The 26,977-nt window shown below is 42.0% G+C and overlaps 1 protein-coding gene across 4 annotated transcripts in view; it reads left to right on the forward strand.

Annotated features, from left to right (window-relative positions):
* Positions 1-19,977, forward strand: part of OXNAD1 (oxidoreductase NAD binding domain containing 1) — a 46,927-nt gene extending 26,950 nt beyond the window's left edge. For all 4 annotated transcript variants that reach the window (XM_069088430.1, XM_069088431.1, XM_069088432.1 and 1 more), the window contains 4 exons: positions 1,697-1,838; positions 14,209-14,451; positions 15,176-15,284; positions 19,395-19,977. In XM_069088430.1, the coding sequence (XP_068944531.1) occupies positions 1,697-1,838; positions 14,209-14,451; positions 15,176-15,284; positions 19,395-19,549 (649 nt within the window). In that variant the 3' untranslated portion in view covers positions 19,550-19,977. The remainder of the gene's footprint in view (positions 1-1,696; positions 1,839-14,208; positions 14,452-15,175; positions 15,285-19,394) is intronic.
* The last annotated feature ends 7,000 nt before the right edge of the window (positions 19,978-26,977 follow it).

The following is a 26,977-nucleotide window of genomic DNA, read 5'->3' on the forward strand; positions in this document are numbered from 1 at the left end:
TTTTTTTTTTAAAGCAATCGGGGTTAAGTAACTTGCTCAAGGTTACATGGCCAGTTATTTCTGGGTGTGGTGCTGAGTATCTGAGTCTGGATTTGATCCCCAGGTCATCCCGACACTGGAGCCAGTGGTCTTACTCGCTGAGCCACCTGGCCTCCCCTCACCTCTGTTTTCTTATTTGGTCCTTCCAGCAGGCCCCTCAGTTACACCAAGAAGGTCTATCTGTGTTTTATATTTGAGGCACCTGAAACTCCGATCCCTCCCAGAAATCACTTGCCCAGTGTTAGTTAAATGGGAAAGGCAGTGCCTGAGGATGACTGAGTCAGCTCTAGGACAGGAAGAACACTTAGGGTGGCCATCCAGCCCATTCTGTAACCTCCTTGTTACAGGGAAGGAAACCCAAGGGCAGAGTGACTGACCCAGGGTCACCTGGGTAGGACGTCTCAGATACGGAAGCAGGAAGAATATGGTAGGAGAAGGAGCTATCTTCCCTGGTACAGACCCTCGGCTGGTGGCCTTTTCTGACTGTTCCTGCTGAGCTCCTTGGGCTCTCCTGGTGCTTACTGAGCGCCTATTGAATCTGATCTTTCAGTGCATCCTTTTCCCAAGATTCATTTATGAGTTGACTACTTAGAATTGGAATGCATTTCTGCTTAGGGTTTTCTGTGCTGGTTTGGTTACCGGGTCCCTCTTCAAATGCGTACTAGCATGCAGATAGCATTAATAAAACTAGCTAGCCCCAGTTCCGAGGTGTAGGACTTGGATCCCTTGGGAGACTTGGGCAGAAATAAAAAGTGTTTTCTTCTCTTTAGTGGTTCAGAGCTGGCCCTAGACAGAATGAATGATTTATTCAGATAGGCTGAGCTCCTCTTTGGCCCCCTCAGTTTCCACTTGTCCTCTTTTGAGCACACAGTGAGTGATCTGATAGTGACCTCTGATTCCCATTTTCTCAAATGTACATTTCCATCCTAATCCCAAAGGAAGAGGAGTCCAGAAAGGCTGCTTTGTCATGTGGAGGCCATCAAGGATGATGTTCTGAAATGTCAGCAGAGGGCGCTGCAAGGCAGGCGATAAACCCAGCACAGTTTAGACTGGCCATTTGACCAAGGAATGGACACTGTATGCTGTTAGTCAGTGACAGCTCTGTCTCTAATTCACCAACCATTTCATTACCCAAAATTAGTAGAATTATTTACGAATAGAAAACAGTGAGAAATAGGGGCTAAGGTTAGATTAGCACTCCACATTGACCCCTGGCCTTGGGATATTTAAAAATCACCCACAAAGGGTCATGTCAGCCACTGGTAAATAAACAAATGATGTGGAGATTATACTTTCTTTTCTTGGAGGGAGGGAAGTCTTGCTAACTTACCTGGTCTCCTGTGATATGGAGAATCAGGATTTAGCAGTTTTCAGTGCTAATTATTTTTTCTTTCCTTAGTGTTTTGAAAAGGTTTGTCTCAATTGGCCAGAGTATTGTGAGAGTTTCTGCTCTGCTCGGTATGGTATTTAGTTTTGAAATGTGAGGAATCCTAGAATAGAGCAGTGTGATAAGAGTGAAGGAGGAGAGATTGTATAGAGTATTGTGATAAGAGCCGCCAGAGAGAAACACTTTGTTTTAGCAATTACGGCCAAAATATGCTTTTGTTGTTGTCGTTAAGAACTGAAATCATAGATTTTATTTGCTTTTCTACTTTAGGGTTGATTTCTTTATTCCTGGTGTTCCCGCGACTGGTGGATTCTCGATGTGTTCAAGCCCAAGCCTGTTAAAACAAGAAAGTGCTTTGGAATTAGCAGTGAAATACACCAACCATCCTCCCTCTCTCTGGGTCCATACCAAGGTAGGGGAGTTGTGCTCTTGACATCCTCTTGTGGCTTGTCAGCACTTAAAAGATCTAGAATTAGTATACTTCATCTACTCACAAAATCTAGACTTCAGTGAAGAGTTCATCATTAGTATGTTTTGTTAAATTTCATACATTTTTATGCATCTTTTCCTAGGAAATATTTTTTTGCTTGTCTTTGTTGTTTTTTTTCCCTCTCGCTTTCTGTTCTGAAATTTTCTCAACTGTGTTCTAGATCCTTATTATTTCCTCTGAGTTTCTTTGGATTCTTTATGACATTAAAACTTCTGAAGTCCTTCTGACCAATATTTTTGTTACTGTGTTTGTAAATTTTTCCCCATTGTTCCTTATTGCTATCGTATCTTACTTTTAGAAGTATCAATTCACCAGGGAAGTAATGGGATGGAAGCATTACCCAATGATAGAAATTAACCTGTGCTCCAAATTAGGATTTAAAAAGGATAAATGACCCATTCCCCTCCTTTGTCCCCATTTATGCCCCCTCCACTCTGTGACTTTGGGGTCCGTCCACTTGAGGCTTCCTTTGTGTTTTTTCTGTAAATTTTCCTTACATCTTTATCTGTTTTGTTTGTTTTACCCCATAGGTCAGTCCTTTTCTTTCTCTTTCTGGGGAAAAAAAAGCCTCTAAACTTGGAGTAACCTGGTGTTATTTTTATTTCATTTCCTTTATTTGAAGGTCTTTATCCTGGCCACTTTACAGAATTTCTTATTGGAATTATTAAATTTATCAACTGTGTGTGTCTTGGAGTATGAAGTTGTGGATTATTTTAATGTGTGTCTTGTTTTCTGCATTTAGAAGTTTGGAACAGTTTTATTCTGACCCATTTTTTTTTTTTTTAATGTGCTATATTCTTCTGGGACACCTGTGATCTCTAAGTTATCTCTTGATATCCTGTCTTCAGGGTAAATAGCTTTGGCTTGTTTAGAGATCACATATTCTTTTCATGGTTTTGCTATTCCCTTTTTCTTCTGCCAGATTTTCCTCTACTTCACCATTTTTGTGTTCCATTTCCATATATTTACCCCCCTCTTTTTGCTTCTTTGAAGAAATACTGTGTAGATTAATTTTTTTCCAATTTGCTAATTGAGTTTTCTTATTCGTGCACAGAGAACTACAGTTTCTGATACATTAATTCCTAATTCCTTATGAATTCTATTTCTCCTTTGAACTGTTCTGTAATTTGTTGCTCCATGCTCTCCTGGAATTCTTTGTTTCATCAGGCATTGGTTCACTTTCCTTTGTCTTCTGGTATTTATGATGTTGTTGAGGGCTTGATACTCATCTTCCAGTTTTGGAATCCTCTTGGTTGATTTATCTGCTGGTGCTGTGTTTTTAATGGGTTTTCTTCCCCTTGAAGTCTTTATTGTTTTCCCCCATTCCCCCCCTTTCTTACTCCTCTTTGCTGGTGGACACACTCACAGCACTGAGCTGCAAAGCAGCCTCAGCCTCTTCCCATAACCCTGGGGGATTTCGGTTTTGACAGTTGTGGTCTGTGAGAGGCAGAACTCACCCCAGCTGGGTTTCAGATCTGGTACAGCCTCTCATGCTTACCCTTTATCTCAGGTCCTTCTTGGCCCTTGTACTTCTAGCTGAGCTCTTCTAGTATCAGCTGACTTTTTACAGAATTCAGAGAAGGCTTTCCAGACCTAGTCTATGCAGCTTTGGGGCTCTCTGAGCTGGGGTAGAAGCTTCTTTGATTCTTCTCCTTCATCCTTGTTGTGGAGTGGGGTGTGGTGGCCAGGTATCTGCAGCAGGGAGAACCTCCCAGGGCCTGGCATCAGCTCCTGGCTTGGTCTCTGTGGCCTGGTGGAAGGGAGCATATAGAGGTGGGTGGATTGCCGAACGAGCTGCTTAAGATTGGCCTTCTCCAGAGTTAATCCACAAGGATTTCCCTTTTTTCTCCTGTTATTGTTCACATCTGGCACAGAATTCCTCTGTTCAGAAATTTTCAGAATTGGGGGAGGGGGCAGGATACAGTGTCCTTTCTGCTGTCTTTGGTGGTCCCTTCCCCTTTAATATGTAAACAGGCACAACCAGCTTCTGTTCATCCAGCATCCAAACAGAAGGCCCAGATCCCCTGTCTTTGTATTGTCCTATAGTCATGATCCACGTTCATGAAGAAGACCATCCACATCGCCTTAAGGTCCTGAAGCACCCTTGGGATCAGCACAGTTTTAATGTTAAACCATATTAGACTACATTCCCATTTATTTTTAAAAATCAGTAATATGGTAACTGGTACCCCCAAAAGTCAGTTCATGTGAGCACTCCGTTCACTAGTTATTCTGGATAAACTGGTATGTGTTGTAATTTTCTGATCACGTGTGGGGTATTTAAGTATTAACAGATTATATTAAATAACACATTGTGGCTGGGCCCAAACCTCTTGTTACTAGACTTCCCACCCTTGAGCCCATCAAAATATCCATCCACCCTTGAACTGGCCTAGCCCACCATTGTCTGTAGTCTCCAGGTGGCCTTTGCAACTTCCCACCCTTAATCACTCATTGATCTCATCTGACTTCTCCTAAAGACCCTCCCCAAACTCCTCCTCCTCTAGACGCCCCCCATATTCCTCCCACAACCTTCTATATATAAGATGCCATCTTGTTTCCATGTTTGTGAGAGCGCCATAGAATGACCTAACAGACTTAACTCTGTTTAATACAAGTGAACTTTTAATAAACTTTACTTTTCTTTGGCTGAGAAGACTTGAGTTGAATTCATTTGGCAGGACCTGGCATCTTGGTATTTTGGGGTCTGCAGAGCAACCCTAACCCTCTTTATGGGTAAGCTTTTCACTTTATTGATCAGATTGAGTTTTATAGATTGACACTTGGAATTCATTTTCCCACAGAAACCATGTTTGTGGTGGTTTTTTTATTGTGGTTTCATTGTTAGGCCTATCCACAAAAAGAGTATTTAATCTGTAATGTACTAAGCATCAGAAAACTCAGCCACCCGGTGTAAGAATGCTTTCTTGGGAAAATGGGTCCAGGTTCAAGCTTGAGATGCCAGGAGCCCCATCAGCTGGATCAGGGATGTCCCTTTTCGCTCTGAGCCCCTGGTGGTGACTCCTAGGGCAAGCGTTCCAGCAGGGCGGGGGCTTTAGGTGAGGAGGACAGAGGCAGGGAAGTGGGCGTGAGGAGCTCCATGGCCCTGGGCCTTCCCGGTGCTGTCTCCTGGGGGTCCTCATCCTGACAGGTTTTTTTGTTGCCTGAAATGCCCAGGATTGGCCCACCCACCTGTTATTTCTCGTTAGTGCCTATTTCCTTCGTTGGCTCTTTGGGGGTTTTCTAAGAAATGTTTTCTAAAAAAACCTTTTTAAGGTTTCTTTTTCTAATAAGCAAGGGAGAAACCAGGTTCTTCGTCCTCTTCCCCCCCACACACTAGAACCTCCCCCACTGCAGTACACACATTTATGTGTTGTTGTTTTTTTCCCTCTGTGCTTTAAACCACATAGGGAATTATAGTCACCCATTGGTGTTCATGGAAGGTCTTTGAACATGGAGGTCTGCCAAGGGAGACTGGTGCTGGGACCCAGAGAACAGCTGTGGGATTTCAGCCTTGGCCCCACCCCGTGATGGCCAACTCTGCCAGCTGTCATGTATACAGGCCCTGGGTGGAAATGAGGACAGGTCCGGGCACCAGCCAGGGGAAGGAAGAACAGGGAGATCCTAGCAGCAGCATCAAGGGAAAGGTCAAGGAGAAATGAACTTGGGGGTTAGAGGACTCCAGCTGGAATACTTGTTTAGCCACTAACTAGCTCGGAGAGGCTTGGATTTGAATGCCTCTGAGACCCCTTCCTGCTCTGGAGCTTTGATCCTCTGTTCATATGGACCAGGTAGAGAGATGAAATGTGCAGGATGTACATGAGCAAGAGAACCTTGGCATGTACCCAATTGGACCCCTTAGTTATACCCAGCATCTCCTGCTGGGACTGATACTCTGCCCAGGTTACATCCTGTGGCTGCTTCCTCTGGCCGCCCAGTCCGTCAGTTCTCAGGTGGACCTCCCCTCACCCTGACACAGCTGAGGAAACTGTGCGTCTCCTCAAACAGACAATCTCTGCCCAGGCAGTGTGCTTGACCTGGGAGCAGTGGTAACAGTCCCGGAGTGATAGGATTCTTCTCCTCATCGAGGTGACGAAGCCTGCAGGGAGTAGAGTCCTCAGGATGTATTCAGTTATGGGCCTGGGTCTGTGGCAGCCTGACATGCTTTCTTATTTCCCCCCTCACTTTTGAGGTCTGCTTCTTAGCGGAACTTGGTCTGTCTTCATTCCTTAGTCTTATCATGAGGTCATGGGTGGTTTTCTTTTCCCCTCCTGATAGCCTTTTGGGGGGAGGGAGGGCGGCAGAACATCTTCTACAACCTTGTTCATTACAATGTGACAGCAAGGTGGATTGGCGGCATGTGACATCCATCCTGCCAAGGCCCTGTCCAGGGCCCCAAGCATGTCCAGCTTTTTTTTAGCACTGCCCCCAGGCATCTCCTTGGTGCTTCAGTGAAGGAAGTTGTTCTTGAAGGCTCTGCACCAACTCTCAGGGAAGACCCCTTGCTGCCCACAGGCAGCCCATCTGGAGCCCCTCTCTCCTGGCCTGTCCTATTATGTGTCATTTGGCTTTTTGGAGGGACGGCAGATGCATGAGAGAAGATTGCTGTGGCTGTTATAAAAGTAAGACATTGAGTGAACATCTTCATTTATCATTGGGGTATATCAGCCACCCACCCCCACACTAGAGTGCTCTGGGTAGCTTTCCTGTCTTTTTTTTTCCTTCATTGGCATCAGGTACTGTAGAAAATCCTTTTTTTTTACAAATATGAAATCTATCACAGATTAGCTATTTTGCACATAATTAAAAGCAGTGTCCTTTAAGCTCCTCTCTATACAGTAAGCTGTGTTTACTTGTTTGTTCCATTTATGGTTTCCTACCGTAGTAGTTCTTATCTTTGGAAGACAGAGGTAACAGCTGATTCTTTCTGATGCTAGAAATTAGAAGATATCCCCACTGAAGATCGTTTGATAGCTTAGGGGAGAATCAGCTGGCTCCTGGAAAACCTTAACCTCCATGCGCATTTCCTTTTGGATGTCTAGCGCTGGAAATGCATCTTGAAACACAGCAAGCTAAATTAGACTTTATAGGCTTCCTCTTAAGCATAGACTGATCCACTGGAAGAGAAATCCCAGACTTTTCAGTATTACTCTTAGATTCATGTAGGGATGAAAGGGATGGTGAAAGATCATCCAGTCCATTCCCTTACTTCAGGCACATCTATACTTAAAATCTCTTCTTCACTTCATTCAGCATGTTTCATGTGTGTTCTTAATCTCTAAGGAAGGAAGCTTTAAAAGCACCTTTTGGTAATGGGTGTCAATTTCCAACTCAGTCAGTCCTGCTTAATCTTACTCGAAATTTCAGTTTCTTTGTCCAGAGTGAGAAACTGCTTCCTTCATATAATAATGCCTTCTGTATTTAAAATTTATTTTTTGACTTGTTTTATAGGCATTATATTTTAATTCTGTTCATTTTCTCTAATGGTTCTGATACTTTATCATTCTCTTAGAGTCTTTCCAAATTTCCCTCCTCTTGCTGAACCCTAAATTAGATTAATTTCATGCAGTCTTCCTTGGGCCTCTGTGATGGGCTTAGCCCCAGACTCTATTGCAACAAGCAGGACAGCACTGTTACTTCTTAAAGTGATCCACATAAGGAGGCTCTGGTTTCTCCAGCTGATTATTTCAGCAGCTTTGGGTAATGGAATAGGCCCCTTGTCTTTAAGATAAATGTTCATACTGCTGATGTCATCGTTGTAATGAGGAGGAAGAGAAGCCAGCACCCAAGCACCCCACCACATTGGGTCTTCTCTGCTTCTTGGTGATCCCCAGCCACAGACATTGACAGGGACTTGCATACCTTGCAGTGATGATGTAAGTATCCTGGCAGGCCCAGAGTCATTTTAGTCTGATCTAGTAAGATTCATCCCCGTGTTTCCTTTGAGTAGGTCACAGTTGTGTCTCTTAACAAATAGTTGTTCCTTCCACATTGCAACTGTCCCCGTCACAGTTTTGGGTGGGCATAAGAAATTAAGTGGGAATCTCAGGGGAGTTTTGTGGAAGCTGCACACAAGTGAAGACCAGCAGACATGAAAAGTTTAGAAACTCAGAAATTTATAAAATATACATAATAGTATTGTATAGTATCAACATATTTTATTCTTTAATACCATAATAATTGAGACTTCTTTTCTGGTACAAAGGGAGGGCCAAAAAATTTTATTCAGATTTTCCACATTGGCAGGGTGCTGCAACTCTAACAACTTCGACATAGAAGGGATAACTGTAATTAGAACCCTACCTGAGTTTTACTTTCTTTTTTTCACTTCCTTTTTGTTATTGTGAACTTGGCAGCATCTACAAATGCTAGTGTTTTTAAAGTTATAAGTTGAAAATTCTAGCCCTCCCACCTTCCTTTCCTTCCCTTTCCCCTCCCTGAGATAGTAAGCATGTGCCATTATATAAAATATTTCCATATTAGTCATTTTGTACAAGGACACTTGGATAAAAGAAAACAAAAAAAGAAAGTGAAAAATAGTATGCTTCAGTCTGTATTCCGACAATGTCAGTTCTTTCTCTGGAGGTGGATAGTATGCTTCGTCATTAGCTCTTTAGGATTCTTGGATCATTGTATTGCTGAGAATAGCTAGGTCATTCATAGTTGTTCATTGAACAATACTGCTATTACTGTGTACAATGTTCTGGTTCTGTTCACTTCACTGTGCATCAGATTGTGTAAGTCTTCCCAGGTTTTTCTGAAATCATCCTGCTTGTCATTCCTTATAGTACAATAACATTCCATTACAATCCTGTACCATTGTTCCTTTAGTAATTCCCCATTAGTTGGGCATCCCTTTAATTTCCAATTCTTAGTCACCACAAACAACTGCTATAAATATTTTTGTGCAAATAGATTCTTTTCTCCTTTTTAGGATGTCTTTGGGATATAGACTTAGAAGGGTTAATGCTGCATTAAAGGGTATGCAGAGGTTTATAGCTCTTTGGGCACAGTTCCATATTATTCTCCAGAATGGTTGGATCAGTTCACAGTTCCAGCACATTAGTGTCCCAGTTTTCTCCACATCCCCTAAACATCCAACATTTTCCTTTTTTGTCATATTAACCACTCTGATAGGTGTGATGTGCTACCTCAGAGATGTTTTAATTTCACATTTCTTTAATCAGTAGTGATGTAAAGCATTTTTTAATATGACTGTAGATAACTTTCATTTCTTTGTCTGAATATTGCTTGTTCACATCCTTTGACCACTTATCAATTGGAGAATGACTTGTATTATAAATTTAACGGTTATGGGGCAGCCAGGTGGTGCAGTTAGTAAGAGCGCTGGCCCCGGCGTCGGGAGACCCAGGATCGGTTCCAGCCTCAGATACTTGGCCGTGTAACCTTGAGCAAGTTACTTAACCCCAATTGCTTTAAAAAAAATTGACGGTTTTCTATATATTTTGAGAAATGGCTATTCTATAACTATTCTGTGCTCTCTTAAGTTGTTTATGGTATCACCCTTTATGTATAAATCATTTATTAATTTTGACCTTATCTTGGTATATTGTGTGAGATCTTAGTCTATAGCTAGTTTCTGCCATGCTTTCCAGTTTTCCCAGCAGTTTTTGTCAAACAATAAGCCTTTGTTCCAAAGGCTTGGAACGTTGAGTTTATCATATACAGATTACTGTGGTCATTTATTATAATATAATGTGTACATAATCTATTCCACTGATCCACCACTCTGTTTCTTAGCCAGCTTTTTTGATTGTTACTGCTCTATAATATAGCTTGAGATCTGGTATAAGCTTGATTCCCTTAATTTTCTCGAGCTTTTGTTCTCCCAAATGAATTTTACTATTATTTTTTCTGGCTCTATATAGTAATTTTTGATAGTTTGATTGGTATGGTACTGAATAGATTAATTTAGGTAGAATAGCCATTTTTATTATATTGGCTCAGCCTACCCATGAGCAATTAATATTTTTCCAGTTGTTTAGATCTGACATACGTGTGGGTGAGAAGTGTTTTATATCAGTGTTCATAGTTCCTGGATTCATCTTGGCAGGTAGATTCTCAAATATTTTATATTGTCTACAGTTACTTTAAATGAAATGTCTCTAGACTTTGTTGATAATATGCTGATGCTCTATCTGGGTTTATTTTTTATCCTGCAACTTTGCTAAAATTGTTGATAATTTCAAGTAGTTTTTTAGTTGATTCTCTAGGATTTTCTAAGTATAACATGTCATCAGCAAAGAGTGATAGTTTTGTTTCCTCATTGCCTATTCTAATTGCTTTCATTTTTTTTCTTCTTTTATTGCTATAGCTAACATTTCTAGTACAGTATTAAATAATAGAGGCAATAATGGGCATCCTTGTTTCATCCCTGATTGTGTTGGGAAGGTTTCTAGGTTATCTCCACTACAGATAATACTGATAGTTTTATATAAACATTACTTATAATTTTAAGGAACTTTCTCTTTATTCTTATTCTCTCTAGCGTTTTTAATAGGAATGGGTGCTGTATTTTGTCAGGCTTTTTCTGCAATAATTGAGATAATCATGATTTCTGTTGATTTTGTTACTGATATGGACAGTTATGCTGATAGTTTTCCTAATGTTGAACCAGTCTTACATTCCTGGTATAAATCCCACCTGGTCATAGTGTATGATCCTTGTGATAAATTGCTGTAATATCTTTGCCTAGTAGTTTGTTTTAAAATTTTGCACCAATAATCATTAGGGAAATTGGTCTGTAATTTTCTTTCTTGGTTTTGGCTCTTCCAGGTTTAGGTATCAGCACCATATTTGTGTCATAAAAGAAATTTGGTAGGACTCCTTCACCTGTTTTCCCAAGAAGTTTATATACTTTGGGGATTGATCGTTCTTTAAATGTTTGGTAGAATTAATTTACTTATGAATCTCTGATCCTGGAGGTTTTTTTCATCTAGATTGTTAGATTTGTCGGCATATAATTGGGCAAAATAGCTCCTGACAATTATCTTAATTTCCTCTTCATTGGTGGAGAAGTCACTCCTTTCATTTTTTTATGCTAATAATTTTGTTTTCTTCTTTTATTTTTTAAATCAAATTAACCAATGGTTTATCTGTTTTATTGTTTTGTGTTTTTTTGTTGTTGTTTGTTTGGTTTTTTTGTTTTTCATAAAAACAGCCTCTAATTTTATTTTATTAGTACAATGGTTTTCTTTTAGTTTTATTGATCCCCTTTGATTTTCAGGATTTCCAATTTGGTGTTTAATTGGGGTTTTTTGATTTGTTCTTTTTCTAGTTTTTTTTAGTTGTATGCCCAATTCATTGATCTGCTTTTTCTCTCGTATTGATGTAAGCAATTAGAGATACAAATTTTCTCAAAGAGATACTTTGATTGCATCCTGTAAATTTTGGTACGTTGTCTCGTTGTTGTCATTTTCTTTAATTAAATTATCATTTGTTTCTATGATTTTGTTCTTTGGCCCACTTATTTTTTAGGATTAGATTATTTAATTCCCAATTAATATCTATTTCTTCCTATAACTTACTCAACTTCTTCAGAAATTTCAGTGCTATTCCATTTGGTGCATATATGTTTAGTATTGATGTGACTTCATTGTCTGTGGTACCTTTAGCAAAATATAGTTTCCTTCCTTACTGCTTTTAATAAGTTTTTTTTTTTTGCTTTTGCTTTGAGATCATTCATCATGCTTTCTTTGCTTCAGCTGAAGCTTAATAAATTCTGCTCCATCCCCTTAGCTTTACCCTGTGTGTATCTTTCTGTTTTAAATATTTGTTGTGAACAACATATTGTAGGCTTTTGGTTTTTAATCCACTCTGCTATCTGCTTCCATTTTATATGTGTTTGTACCATTCACATTTATAGTTATGATGAGTGTTTATTCCCCCCCTCCTCACAAGTACTTTACTTCTGATCACTGCCTCCCCCAATCTACCCTCCCTTTTTATCAGTCCTTTATCCCCATTCCTTTTTACTTCCTTATAAGAGGAAGATAGATTTTTGTATCCAACTCAGTATGTATGTTATTTCCTCTACTTTTCACAAGAGTAAGATTTAAGTTTTGCCCTCCATGTGCCGCCATACCCCCCCTCCCCCATCTTCCCCTCTATTATAATAGCTCTTTCATCTCTCTTTTATGTGGGGTAATTTCTCCCCTTCAGTATTCCCCCTCTTTCCACTGAGATTTTCTTTCTCATTTCTTTATTTTGGTTTTTTTTGTTTGTTTGTTTCTTTGTTTTGGGGGGGAGGGGGTATCAGCCTATTAGTCACCTTATAGCCATACCCTTTGTTTTTATATACTTCTTCAAATTGCTCTTATAGTAATAAAGTTGTTAAGAGTTAGAAATACCCTCTTGCCATGCAGAAATATAAACAGTTTAACCTTATTGAAGTTCTTATTTCTCTTTTTATGTTTCCCTTGAGTCTTGTATTTGGAGGTCAATTTATGTTGAAGCTGTCAAATTCTGTGAGCTCTGGAATTTGGCTATGATGTTCCTGGGAGTTTTAATTTTGGAAACTCTTTCAAGCACTTATCAGCGAATTCTTTCAATCTATATTTTGACCTCTTGGTTCTAATAAATCAGGGCAGTTTGATAATTTCTTTAAAGATGTTATCTAGGCTTTTTTTATCATTGATTTTCAGGTAATGTAGTGATTCTTAGATTATCTCTCCTAGAACTGTTTTCTTGGTCAGTTATTTTTCCAGTGAGAAATTTAATGTTTTCTTCTATTTTTTTACTTTTTTGATTTTGCTTTATTGTATCTTGATGTCTCAGAGTTCTAGCTTCCATGTGCTCAGTTCTAATTTTTAAGGAATTTTTTTCAATGAGTTTTAGTACTTCCTGTTCCATTTGGCCAATTCTGTTTTTTAGGGAGTTATTTTTCTTGGTAAATTTTGTATATCTTTTCCCATGCTGGTAATAAGTATTTTCATGATTCTCCTGCATTCTCATTTCTTTTCCCAGTTTCTCTTCTACTTCTCTAATTTGCTTTTTAAAATCCTTTTTAAGTTCTTCTAGAAATTCTTTTTGGGCCTGAGACCAAATTACATTTTTCTTTGAGGCTTCACATGTAGTTATCTTCACACAATTGTCCTCTTCTAAGTTTATGCCTTGATCCTCCCTGTCACCACAGTAGCTTTCTGCAGTCAAATTCTTTTTTTTTTTTTTATTTTTTCCTAATTTTTTTGTGGGGTGTGTGTGTGTCTGTCTGTCTGTCTTGGTGTTTTTATGTGAGTGTTGGGCTCTGGTCCTGTACTGTCCCAAGCTTTTTGTGCTGGGGCTCTGGGTCTTACCGCTGGCTTTCACAGGGCTTAGGCTTCCCTTCTGGCTTGTACTTGGGGAGGGGGCCCTCCCTGCAGGCCTCCCCTGGGTGGGGGGGCTTAGCTGTTGTTCCAGGGGTGGGGCCTTGCTGCCGGCTTGCTGTGGTAACAGTCTTTCTGCTGGCTGACCCTGCAGGAAGGATCTTGTTGCTGATCTGCCCCAGGGGTGGGGTCCTGCTGCAGGTTGCTCTGTGAGCTTTGCTGGTGGCTTGAGCTGAGGGTGGGGCCTTGTTGGTTGATTGCCTCAGGCATCTAGTCTTGCTGCAGTCCCCCTGCTGTGAGGCTGCCTGGCTCACAGGTAAGCTGCTTCCCTGCTCCTAGATGAATTCTGAGGTGGTTTTCTAGTTGTTTGGAGGGAAATTGGAGAGGGCCTGAGGGTTCCTTCCTCGCTTGCCATCTTGGCACTGGGCGTCCCAGTATGTTGGTTCTAACATTGCTCTGCTTGTTTGTGTCCCTTTCTGAACTCCCTTCTGCTCTCTTCTCTACGTTGATGTCTAGCTTTCCTTGCCCTTCCTTGGAACAGATAAATATAACAAGCTCCCCACGTGGGCGATCCAGAAGTCGCTTCCTACATCTCTAGGCCATCATGTCTGTGTCTAAAGCCGGGGAGCACAGTTCATCATCGGCCTTTCAGAATCCTCGTGGGCTGCTGCATTCATCAGCGCTCTTGAGGCTTTCACAGTAGTTAGGCCTATTATGTCAATTACTCTCTTTGGTTCTCTCATTTTGCCCTGCATCAGTTGCTGTAAGTCTTTGCAGAGTTCTCTGAGGCTCTCCTCTTTGTCACTGCTCATGGAGCCACTTTGTTTCCATTTCTTTGCTCTCCCAGAGAGTGCTGGGTCTTCCAGCTTAGCTGCCCTGTCCGTGTGCATGGCCTGGAATGCAGGCAGTCCTTAGCCAGCAGTGCTGCAGCTGAAGGAAGCATCTCATGCCGTCCCTTTCCTTCCTAGTGCACTCTTGGCTCTGAAGTGGCCCTTCGAGTCGGTGGAGAGTTCTTCTTTGACCCTCAGCCTTCAGATTCTTCTGTGAACCTGGTGCTCATAGCTGGTGGAGTGGGGATCAACCCTCTCTATTCCATCCTGCTGCACGTAGCCGATCTTTACAGACATCGGGAAAGCAAAGGAAGTGGTTATGAGATGGGAAGAGTCAGACTGTTGTACAGTGCGAAAAATACCAGCGAATTGTTGTTTAAGGTAGGTGAGGACAGTGGTGTGAGGCCCAGCTGTCGTCCTGCTCTCACAAAGCAAAGCTCTTTCTCCTTGGCGGGATTGAAAAAACAAAGGCCTTCATTTTCAAGAGACAACATGTTTTACACAAAAAAAAGTTAGAATAGTAAATATTTGGTACATCACTAAGCAGGGTGGAGTCTCCCCTCCCTGGGATGAGATCAGAGGACTTCCTTCTGACTAGGGATGGCAGGGACAGTCTGACTACTTCCCCATGGCTACAAGTTCTGCCCCAAGTTCCTGAAGCCTATAGGATGGCCAGCCTTCCTGGGCAAGCAAAACTGGTTTAAATGAATACATTTGGTCAGGAACCTCATAGCTTGGGTTGGCTTTGCAGCTTCACCAAAAAAAGAACAAAAGAGTCAAGAAAGTTAATAGATGCAAATGTGGCCAGTGAAACCACAGCTGAATTGTTGGTGCTTGAGAAAAAACAATCCCAGGAGTTAGTAATATGCTTGTTAGCGTATTCATATTTCAGTTAAAGCCAAATAGTGCAGTGCATTTTAAATGCCCTGGCCTGGTGGGCTGCAAACAGTATGTCTCTAAGTAGAGAGGGAAGAGGGGATATGGGCAGATGTGGAGGGTGTGCTTAGCATGGCCAGGGGGAGCAGGGGGGTCTGGATGCTGTAATTGGGCACATCTGTTAGAATTCCTTCAACTCTGGGATAACTGAATATGTTTAACATTTCAGAAAAGCATTCTCAATTTAACAAATACATTTCCTGGGAAAATCATGTGTAGTTTCTATGTTACACAACAGACTACAGAAATCTGTGAAGATCTTCTGCCATATGTTACTGGTGAGTGTGGCACACAGATCCACCCTAAAAATGCTCTGACCATCTAGGCCAGAGATTTGGGGGGGAGGGAAGGGTTGTTGTGATCCACAAGGGAACAAACTGTAGTTTGTTTTTAAATTTTATTTATTTTTTTGGGAGAGGGGCGGGGAAGTGTCTATCGGGATTAAGTAACTTGCCCAGGGTCACACAGCTAGTAAGTGTCTGAAGCCAGATTTGAACTCAGGTCCTCCTGATTCCAGGGACTATGCTCTATCCACTATGCCACCTAGCTGCCCCAAATTCTTTTCTTTTTAAATTTTGATTTCCAAATTCTCTTCCCTCCCACCCCTTCCTCCACCCACTAAGAAGGCAAGCGATATGTTATTAATTATACATGTGAAAAGGGCAGCTAGATGGATAGAGAGCCAAGTCTGAAGTCAGGAAGCCTCATTTTACTGTTTGCCTCAGTTTTCTCATTTGTAAAATGAGCTGGAAAAGGAAATGGCAAATCATTCTAGTATTTTTGCCAGGTAAACCCCAAATGGGGTCACAAAGAATCAAGCACAATTGAAAAATGTGTGAACAACATACATGTGAAATCTTGCAAAACATGTTTCCATACCACACAAAAAAAATTAATGAAGGAGCAAGCAGATGAATAAAGTGAGAAGATCAGACTTCCGTTTGCACAGAGTTGGAGGTGATAGCATTTTTTCATCATGAGTCCTTTGAATTGTCTGGGGTCATTGTATTGATCAGAGTAGCCAAACCTTTCACGGTTGGTCAGCATTACATTGCTGTTACCGTGCACAATAATCTCCTGATTGTTATCACTTCACTTTGCTTCAGTTTATATAGGTCTTGCCATGTTTTTTCTGAAACCACCCTCATCATTTCTTAGAGTAGAACCCCATCACAATCACATTACCACAACTTGTTCTGCCATTCCCCATTCATGGACATCCCCTCAGTTTCCAATTCTTTGCCACAGGAAAAAGAGCTGATAGGAATATTTTTGTACAGTTAAGTCCTTTTCCTTTTTCTTTGATCTCTTTGGGACACAAACGGATATCTTTGATTTCTTCTGGAAGTTGCCTGTTCATATCTTTTGACTATTCATCAACTGGGGAATGGTCCTTATTTTTATAAATTTGATTTAGTTCCCTATGTATTTAAGCAGTGAGGCCTTTATCAGAGAAACTTGCTGTAAAAATGTTTGATATTACTCCATTGTCTGTGGTAGTTTTTAGCAAAATGTAGTTTCCCTGCTAGTCTCTTTCAGTTAGATTTATGTTTGCTTTACCTTTATCTGGATCAAGATTGCTACCCCTGCCTTTTTTTTTACTTCAGCTGAAGCATAATAATAAAGTCTACTACAGCCCTTTACTTTAACTCTGTGTGTCTTTCTATTGAAGTCTATCTCTTGTAAACAACATTGTTAGATTCTGGTTTCTAATCCATTCTGCTGTCGGCTTCTGTTTTAGAGGTGAGCTCATCCCATTCACATTCACAATTAGGATTAGTAACCGTGTATTTTCCTCCATCCCACTTTCTTTTTGTTCTTCTTCCTCTTTTTATCAGGTCCCACCTCAAAAGTCTATTTTGCTTCTAACCACTTCCTTAATCCACCCTCTTGTTTGTCACCCTCTACCCACTTTCTCTTTTCCCCTCCATTCCTGTTTCTCTGTTGGTTAAGTTAGATTTTTATATTCAAACAAGTGCATGTACATATAGTCTTCTTTCTTTGAATCAGTTCCAATGAAAGTGAGGTTCAAGCATTGCCTGCTGCTCCCCCTATCCATTCCCTCTCCACTATAAAAGTTCATGAGAAAATTTTCCCCATTCCACCTCAGTTCTTTTCTCCTTTTCCCAGTGCGTCCCCCCTCTTTCTTGCCCTTTTCTTTTTTGGGGGAGATCATTCCAACATAATCAACTTGTGCCCATGTCTTCTGTCTGTGTAAACTCTTTTAACTGCCTTAGTAATGATAAAGTTCTTAGGAGTTACAGAAACATTTTCTTAAATACAAATGTAAACAGTTTAACTTTATTGAATCCCTTGTGAATTCTCCTTCAAGTTTTCCTTTTTTATATATCTCAAGTCTTGTGTTCAAGTGTTAGATTTTCTATTCAACTCTGATCTTTTCATCAGGAATGTTTTCTTTCATTAAATGTTCATGTTTTTGCCCTGAAGGATTATAGTCAGTTTTGATAGTTATTCTTGATTTTAATCTTAGTTCCTTTGCCTTTCAGAATATCATTTTCCAAGCCCTCTGCTTCTTTTAATGTGGAAGCTACTAAATCTTGTGTGATTGTGACTCCACAATATTTGAGTGGTTTCTTTTCTGGCTGCTTGAAGTATTTTCTTCTTGACTTGGGAGCTCTGGAATTTGACTATATTCCTGGAAGTTTTCATTTTGATCTTTCAGGAGGTGATCAATGAATTCTTTGAATTTCTATTTTACCCTTTGGTTCTAAGACAGTGGGGCTGTTTTCCTTGATGATTTCTTGACATGATGTGTAGACCTTTTTTTTCATCATGGCTTCCTGGTAGTCTGATAATTCTTAAATTATCTCTCCTTGATCTATTTGCCTATTCAGTTGTTTTTCCAATAATATATTTCACATTTCCTTCTATTTTTTTTTTCATTCTTTTGACTTTGATTTTTTGTTTCTTGATGTTTTTGTGGAGTAGTCATTTAGCTTTCAGGAGCCCAATTCTAATTTTTAAGGAATTATTTTCTTTAGTTAATTTTTGTGCCTCTTTTACCATTGGGCCAATTCTGTTTTTATTTAAGGTTACTTTCTTCAGTGTTTTTTGCATCTCATTTACCAAGCTGTTAATTTTCTTGCACCACTTTCATTTCTTTTCCCAATTTTTCCTTTTATCACTCTACTCTTGCAGGAATTCTTCTTTGCATTGTGTCCAACAGCATTTTTCTTCGAGTTTTTTTGGTAACTTTTCAGATTGTTGTTATCTGAATCTTGGTCTTCTCTGCCACTATAGTAGTTTTTTATGATCAGATTCTTTTTTTTTTTTTTGCTCATTTTTTTCCATTCTATTTCTTGGCTTTGAATTTTACGTTAGAGTTGGACTCTTATTCACCTACAGATGGGGAGGCACTGTCCCGGGCTCCAGGCTTTTTTGTGCTACTGTTTTCCTAGCTAATTCTGGAGGTCTGCAAGTGTTTACTCTCCTGGTCGGTGTTCCAGTCTTTATCAAAGCAGGGTCCCCTGCAGCTGCACACAGTAGCCCAGCACTGTCTATGGACAAGAGATTGAGCACTCGGTGCCTGCTGCACCCAGTGCCAGCAGAGAGCCCCCTCTCGTCTTTTTGTGACCTCTAGTCCACCCCCCTTGCCATGTCTGGGCTGAGAGCTCCTACAGCTGCCACTGTTGCCACCACTAATCTGGGCTCTGGACAGACCTCTGCCCTGGTGCTAGACTTCTCATGCCAACTCTCAAGTTTTCTTAGGCTAAAAAATATCTTGCCTGAGGCCTTTGGTTGGCTCTGCTGCTCCAAAATTTGGTTTGAGGTGTTATTTTCACGTTATTTGGGGTGGAATTTTAGGAGCTGCTGCCGCTAATCCACCATCTGGGCTCCACCCCCAAAACATCAGTTACTTTATAAGTATTACCTGGGAAGGCTAAGAATGAATTATTAGAGAAAAACTGGGCTAGAAAACAAGTTGAGTATGCTATATAAACAGGCTTTTTTCACTTCCCATTGGAAGAATTTAATGTGTGCATTCTTTAATTGGCTTCTTCGTTATCACAAGGATGCACACACAGATTGTACATTCTGGTCTTGGCTGTGAATCGACACCATTTGCTGTTGATAATCATTTAAATTTTACATTTTTCCTTCTCTGTGAGGTTTTTTGTTGTGTGTTTGTTAGAGGTGCTTGGTCTCATGTCTAGCTTCACTGCTTTCTGCGCCCACTTGGGTCTTGAGGTCTTGGCTACACCAAACTTGCCTGAGGAGAGAGATTGCAAAGGCTGACTCACAGCAGACACGTGCATACACACAGTGCTAACACCCACCCACATACCCTGCCGCTTGGCTGTGTCTAGACCAGTCTCATTGAGACAGATGGATTGATCTGAGATGCTCTATGTTCTCTTTTTTGACAGAGGGAAGAATCCCTGACAAGGATCTCGAGGAGCACATCTCTGAGGACACTCTGTATTTTCTCTGTGGCCCGCCACCAATGATAGAACACTTCTCTCATCATCTAGAAACCTGCAAGGTCCCCAAAGAGCACATTTGTTTTGAAAAGTGGTGGTAGCAGCAGAGATGGAGAGAGACACGGGCATTAGCGCACAACACTAACCAGAACTGGTTCTGTGCCACGTGATCTGAGGCCACAGGCCTCCCTCGGGGCTGCTCCAGTGCTGTCCAGTGAGGTGACTTCACAACGAAAGATGAGGATGAGGAGGCGTGTACGTGGTGAATGTCACTGAGGAGCTCTCACTGCCGGCAGCATGTGGACTGCAGTTACCCAAATTTCTTCTGTTGATCATTCCTCAGTGGTCTTACAGTGCTCCCCACACTTTGATTATTTTTCTTTTTCCGGAGCGGGGGGGGCAAGAATGATTTAGGCTTACCCCAAATATCTGAAATCATTGGATTTGTTGGTGAAATATTGGCTATGTATAACTTATCTTTTACAGAGAATTTGTGTAATTTATATGCAATAAACTTATTTTAATCAGACATTTTTAACAGTACAAGTAAAAAATTAATTCTGCATTGAATATCCATTTATCTGAATTGTCTCAGACCACCTTGTTCTAGGCTGCAGCCTTGCTCCTTGGGGCCATGGTTTTGTCCTAAGGAGCCAAGGAAAGATGGGTTTTGAAAGAACAGATTGTCAGGAAAATGAGCTCTGGCCATTTAACTGCGGGCATGTTTGCTTTCTCGTCAGTAAGTGCCCCTCCGTGTATCAGGACTGATTGCCAGTCTCCTCTCAAGGTAAATCTCCCTTGGAGTCTTGGCTGCCAGTTCTGGCTATATCAGTCTGAAGATGGTGCCGCCTTCCGTGTGGCTTCCAGGGAGGACAGATGTAACTGAAAAGATGTCTTTTCTAGCCTGGGCAGAGTCTGCCTAAGGTTTGCTTCAGGGAATTGCAACAGGTTTTGAGTCCCCCCTTCATTGGGATGCTTCAGAAAAGAAAAGTGCCTGAAGCATAACTTAACTCACTGTGCCACCATCTGGCATCCCAGGTAGCAGTGAGAACGGTGCCATCACCTTGGATTATAGGGATGTACAGGTGCAAGTTCTCCTTTGGCTCAGCATGAGAGGCACCAGAGTCCCACGGCTGGGCAGTGGCAGAGAGAGTCCTGAGCCCACAAGTGGGGCTCTTTGGCTTATGCCTCAGTGGGGAGAACTTCACTTGGAAAGCTGTTTACAAGCCTGTCCCAGCCACTTGATTGATGCGTGGTGCAGGAACAAGTCTTCTCTCCATTGTAGTTTGGGTCTCCACATTTCAGAAAGCTGGGTCCCTTTTGCTGACCACAAGGGCAACAAGGAGTTCTGGAGGAGCTGCCTCTCCAAGGTTCAGGGGATTCAGAACAGATGGAAGGAAATCTGGGCCAGTCTGGCCAGATAAGTGTAAAAAGATTGTCCCTTTTTCTTGCTGCAGAGTCCACCTGCTTTGGGCTGAAGAAGGGGCCCTTCAGTATATACATAGACTTAAAATGTCATGCATTTGATTTGGTACCTTTTGTTTTGGACTTCAACATCGTAGATTTGGTCAAGTTTTAGTCTGACGCTGGTGAAGTATCATGGCCTGAGTGAGTGCTGGACTCTGCTTCTCACTAGCTGTATACAAATCAGGGCCTCAATTTCCCCAGTGTAAAATGAGGGGGTGGCTTTCAATGACCTTCACAAGCTCCTCTGGCTCTCCCGAGACCCATCACCATTTGTCAGTGTTTTGAACCTAGATAAGAATTTTTCTTAATGAGAGAGCATGAGCTACCTGATCTGACAGAAATAGCCAAGTTCAGATCTGCACATAGAGTCTGTGTGTGAGGTCTCTGAAAGGGGAGAGAGAAGCTTGGTTACTGGTGCTCCTCAGCCCACCTGCAGAGTTCCTGGGATCCCATCCTGAGGCTGCTCGAAAAAGCCACAAATTGGTCTGGAGGCTTGGGGGCACCAGCAGATGTCTTAGTTACTATTCATTGGGTAAATTGACTTTGTAGCTAATTCAGGCTGACTTTTCAGCACGAAAAGGCACTTTTGTGCAGGCAGACCTCATGAAAGTCACCCCGAAACGTATCAACCCCAAAATGACTTCCTTTGAGCTGACACTGGGCAGGAGCTGTTCTCATCTCCCTTCCCGTGGTCTTTGATGGGAACTAAAACTGAGATGATTGCTTTGGGAAGGTCCTGCTAGTTACTCAGTCTACATTTCCCATGTAAGCTGACACCTTTGGGAGAAGGCACAAATCCACAGCTTTGGTAAAGCTGCTTCTGACCACCCTGGCCAGACACAAGCAACCATTGTTATCAGGCCCTGGGTGACCAGGAGTTACCTATATTTTCTGTTCTATATTTTGCTGGGTCTGTGAGTCCTTCCTCCACAGGTGCAGATTGAAAACCATCTACACTATCTTTAAAATATATATATGTATATATCTTTATTTTTACAGCACCTTCATTTCCAGATTCCTCTCTTCCTCAACCTGGTGAGCCACCCTTACAGCAGGAAGAGAAAAATGAGGTTTAGCAGATTTGTCTGATGTGAGTAGTGTTTCCTACCCACAGTACCCCGCTGCAACAACAAAGAGAAGATGTGCCTCCATCCTGAGCCTGTGTCCTTCCTTGAGTCTTCCACAGCTCCACGGAAGGTGGTAGCCCACTGCTCGGTTCTGGGCACAGTTCACTGTCCATCCGTAGTGTGTGTCCAAGGTCCATCTACCTTGGGCTAGCTATTCAGCTGTGAATTATAGCCTGGACAATAGTCTTCATTCAGGTGGTTTTTCCGGGATAGATATAGGGTGGCCCAAGTCTTGAACGATGGTAGATCTCACTCTTCAGTGTCCAGGGGCAGGCATTTGTTGATAAATTATAAAATGTTCTTAATACATAGCCACTCTCCCTGTGTAACTCAAGAGTTGGCCGACCAGCTGGACTGAAGAAGGAACATCATTTTCCTTATTGATTGGAGTTGAGAAAGACAGCCACATATATCTCCTTTTCCATACAGTTTCCTGTCCACTGGCCTTTCTCAGAGCAGCAGCAGTATATATTCATGTAGTCAAGTGTGGATCACTGTGCTGTTTGCTGAGACAAGGTCAGGTCCCTGCCCTCAGAGCTTGTGGTCTAGTTCATTGGCATCAAATTCAGAAAAACAAGTCACTAAATTGTACATGAGGATCCCAGCAGGCCACAGATTGACTTAGAAAATCATCACATCATCTGCTTTTGTATTTTTTATATTGTCAAGTATTTTCCAATTAGATTTTAAATCTGGTTTGGGCTGCCTTCTGAAGGGTTGGGCCTGTGGAGGCCGTGTATTAGACACTTGTGGTCTAGTTCATAGACAGAACAATAACACCCTCCTTATCCTGCCTGTTAGCAACGTCTCCCTTTACCTACCAGGTACTGCCTACCTCTGTCTACTTGGGTCAGACAGAACTATGAGCCTGCCTTCCACATGGAGACTGCCCCAGTAGGACTCACAGTTACCAGATACAGCCCGAGAAGGGATTCCCTCCCCCTCACCTCCACAATGCCATATTGCCAATTTTTTTTTTTTTTTTTAGGGTAAAGGGGAACAAAGAAGATGAATGGCCTGCTCTTTTGGAGTCCAAGCAGACTTTTTCTTGGAGAGGTTTTTGTAAACTGACTCATAACATCATCGCTCTGGGGTCTTATGTTATCGCTGACACTTAGTTGTAGAAGTGGTGGAGGATGGAGGCGGGGGGGTGATGTCTCTGCTCCCATATGCATACATGTAATTATGTGCATATCCGATGACTGCCGCGTTCCCCATTTCACCTGTTACTGACATGTTTGGGCTGTAGGTGTTTTCTCTGAACGGAAAACAGTTCCCTCAGATTCCTCCTGTCATTGCCGTCTGGGTTATTATAAATATTTATGTTTTGGTAACTCAGCGTGATGACTTACTTTATTTAAAATAAAGTTACGATAAAAAGGCATTTTGTTTCTGTGTTTTTTAGAGAAAAGAGGTCCTTCCTGGCGTTGGTATTACGACATCCTATTCTTTATGTAGAATCTAAATAAATCGGTGGTCACGGTTGTGTGTGAAGATGATGGCTCCTGACCGGGCATCCAGACCCTTCCCTGCTGTGGCCCGGCTGTTGGAGGCACCAAGTGTCCTTTCAAAAACACCAACTCCATTTGAAGGGAATCTTCATACCAGTGAAATCAGGGACCCTCAAGACAAGCTTACATTATGTCCAGAAGTTTCTCTTCCTTGTCAACTGGTGTCCCTTGTTAATGGAAGTAAGTGATTAATATCGTTCGTTCATGGATTAAGAGCTCTAGGCCACCCACCTTAACTATCTTGGCCTAAACTATTCCCATTTTACAGAGGAGGAAGCTGAGGTCACACAGCTAATATGTGTCTGGCTGGATTCAAACCAAGGCTCCCCTTCTCCAACCCAGTGCCTTTTCCATTTTATTGGTGTAGTGGACCATGGATAAAGTAGATAAAGAGTAAATCTCTGCTCATGAGAAACTTAACATTCTAATGGAGGCAGCAAGTTCATATAAAACTATACAGTATAAATAAAAAGTCAATATGGAAACATGGGGAGATGAGGAAAGGCTCTGGGCCTCCAGAAGTTGGTGCCTGAGCCGAGCTGCACCGCACCTTAAAGGAAGGTAGAGCCAAGGGGGAAGCAGATTTCAGGCATGGGGACTTAAGCCCTAAGGTGCCATGCAAATGGGAGCGACTGTATTTGTAGTAGTCAGCTATGCCTGTCAAATTGTGAATGGAAAAACTCGAAATCTGCCCTCTTTCATACTTCTCAGCTTTCACTTAGATGCTTTATTTGGCTCCTCATGTCCCCATGAAGTAGCTGTATATTGTGTTCCTGGTTAACAGGGAGATTGGGAGAGCTGACCACCTTAAGGCCACCCGGCTAGACGGTGACAAAGCAAGGCTTGGCATCCGGCTTCCTGACCCCCATCTGGTCAAGGCACTGCCCTTTCTGCCACCCTTTCTCCCAGCTTGGCACTTGCCTCTAAAAACACCAGGGCGAGGCCAGCTTCAGCCTCCAAAAGCCCCATTTTTGGTTGACTCATTTGAAGCTTACTCATCAACTCGAAAGAGATGATATTCTAGTGGTTTTGCTTTGTTTCTTAGAAAAGGCTGAATCAAGAGAACACCCTATCCCTCGAGCATTCCAGTGACAGTATTACTCACACTCTTAACAGCTGGCCTGTTTGAGAGATGGAGAGAACCTGCAGGAATCCTAACAGGAAGGACCCACTGAGGGGCTGTCATCGAACACTGCCATCTTGCAAGTCAGAAGACATGGGGTACAATCCCACATCCTCTGACCAGAGTCTCTGAACATACATAAAAGGGATTGGGAGTCAGAGGGTCAGTGTGGCTTCCTGGGAGGAGCCCTGGATTTGGCTCCTCTGGACATAAGGGCATTCTAAGGGTCTCTCCATGGTTGGAAGTACTATGAGGGACGATCAAGTGTGCTATGGGCTATCTGTCCTGCCGAGGAGATGATCATCTGCAAGAGTCATGTGTCTGTCTTCAAGCACTGGGGTTGTTAACCTTCAATCATACTATTTATATGACCATGGGCTTAATCCATTCCACATTTGTAAAATCAAAGCATTGGACTAGATGACCTCTGGGGCCTAACTCTAAATCTACCATTCTATTACTTGTTTCCATCTTTATACAGAACAGTTAAAAAGGCAGATTGTAGCCAAAAGGAATTTCATTTGAAATGAACTTAATTAAATTGGCCTGGAGGGATTGCCATTAAAAAAAAAAAGACTGATCTTCTCTGCCTAAAAGAGAATAAGATGTGGCCCAGTCTGTGGACTAAGGGCCTGGATCCATATGGTTCCTTAGACCCTCATCAACTGGCCTTTTGTATTCCAGAAACAGACCTTTGAGAAAAGAGTTTGGGGTCCCTTTCCCCCGAGTTGGAAAGTCTTGTATCTGTGTTTCTTTCCATTGAAGGACTGCCAAACAGGTGCACCTTCAAAAGCAGGAATCTTTAACTACTACAGATTTCAGGGTTCCCATCAACTTGAATGCTGGGGAGAAAAAAGTGGCATCTTTATTTTCATTAACCTCTGAAATGTAGCATTTCCTTCAGCTATCTGAAAACATTATTCCGAGGAACACACAAGCGTCACCCGACTGCCAAAGGGGTCTGTGAAGCACTTAAGGAGCCCTACTACTTAGAGATAACTCTCTCAGGGCTTTCAGTTAGTTTCACAACAAATGAATTAGCAGTGACTATTTCTGAAAATGCTGGTGTATTTTATTGTTGGACCAGAACAAAGAAATAGAGCCCTGAACACAATTTTTAAAAGACACAATTAGTAAGCCGGTGGTTTTGTATATAGATAGATGTGTGTGTGTGTGTGTGTGTGTGTGGCACACACGTGTATATATGGGGAGATCTTTCACAGATGCCTTTATCATGAATGAATGAAAAAGCATTTATTAAATCCTTCCTGTATATGCCAAGTAGTCAGCTGAGGGCTGGGGATAATAATTTTGTAAAAAAAACCAGTCCCTACTCTTCAGTCCAGCATTTATCACTGTGTCCAGCACACAGAAGGCACTTAATGCATACATACACACACACACACACACACACATATATATATAGGTTGATTGATTACATTCTAATAGGTGAAGACAATACACATAGGGGAATGGTAACTTGGGAACGGAATTGACTTATGGAGTAGAGGAGAGAGTGGGGGATGAGGGGAGGCCCCCAGAGGAGGCAAGGAGACAGGGAGGTCCCCTGGATGAATTGCCTTCAGAGTCTTTAGAATGCCATTCTGAATATCCTCCCTGCTGGCAAATCTTTGTCCCTGGAGCACGGATTTCATCTCCGTAAATCAGTTGAAAACAAGCCTGATGAAGAACAGAAGCTGAATTAATACTCTTTTTAGCCAAAAAGGAGGTGTGACTATGCGACTCCTTCTAAATCAGCCTCTTCATCTATAACAGCTTCTTGAGTCAGAGGCTGCCTCACTTTTTATTTCCACTCTTTTATCTTCCTGGGTTCAAATCCGACCTCAGACACTTACTAGCTGTGTGACCCTGGGCAAGTCACTTCACCTGTTTGCCTTAATCCACTGGAGAAGGAAATGGCGAACTACTCAGGTATCTACTTTGGGGGGCAGTTAGGTGACACAGGGGACAGAACACCGGATCTGGAGGTGGACCTTAGTTCAAATCTGGCCTCAGACACTTACTAGCTGTGTGACCCAGGGCAAGTCACTTCACCCTGTTTGCCTCAGTTTCCATGATCTGGAGAAAGAATAGGCAAACCACTCTAGTATCTCTGCCAAGAAAACCCCAAATAGGGTCACAGAGAGTCAGACACAACTGAAAATTTACCAAACAACAGACAGACAGACAGATAGCTTCTGTGTTTACAGTGTTCCTTCTTTAAGAGGCAGTGTGGTGTGATGGGTAGGGCACACTAGCCTTGGAGCAAGGAAGTTTTCAATGCAGATCTCACCTCAGACA

This window comes from Petaurus breviceps, unplaced genomic scaffold, assembly GCF_028583685.1.
Source record: "Petaurus breviceps papuanus isolate PSGF00001 unplaced genomic scaffold, PetGlider_PUasm1.0 185, whole genome shotgun sequence".
NCBI lineage: Eukaryota > Metazoa > Chordata > Mammalia > Diprotodontia > Petauridae > Petaurus > Petaurus breviceps.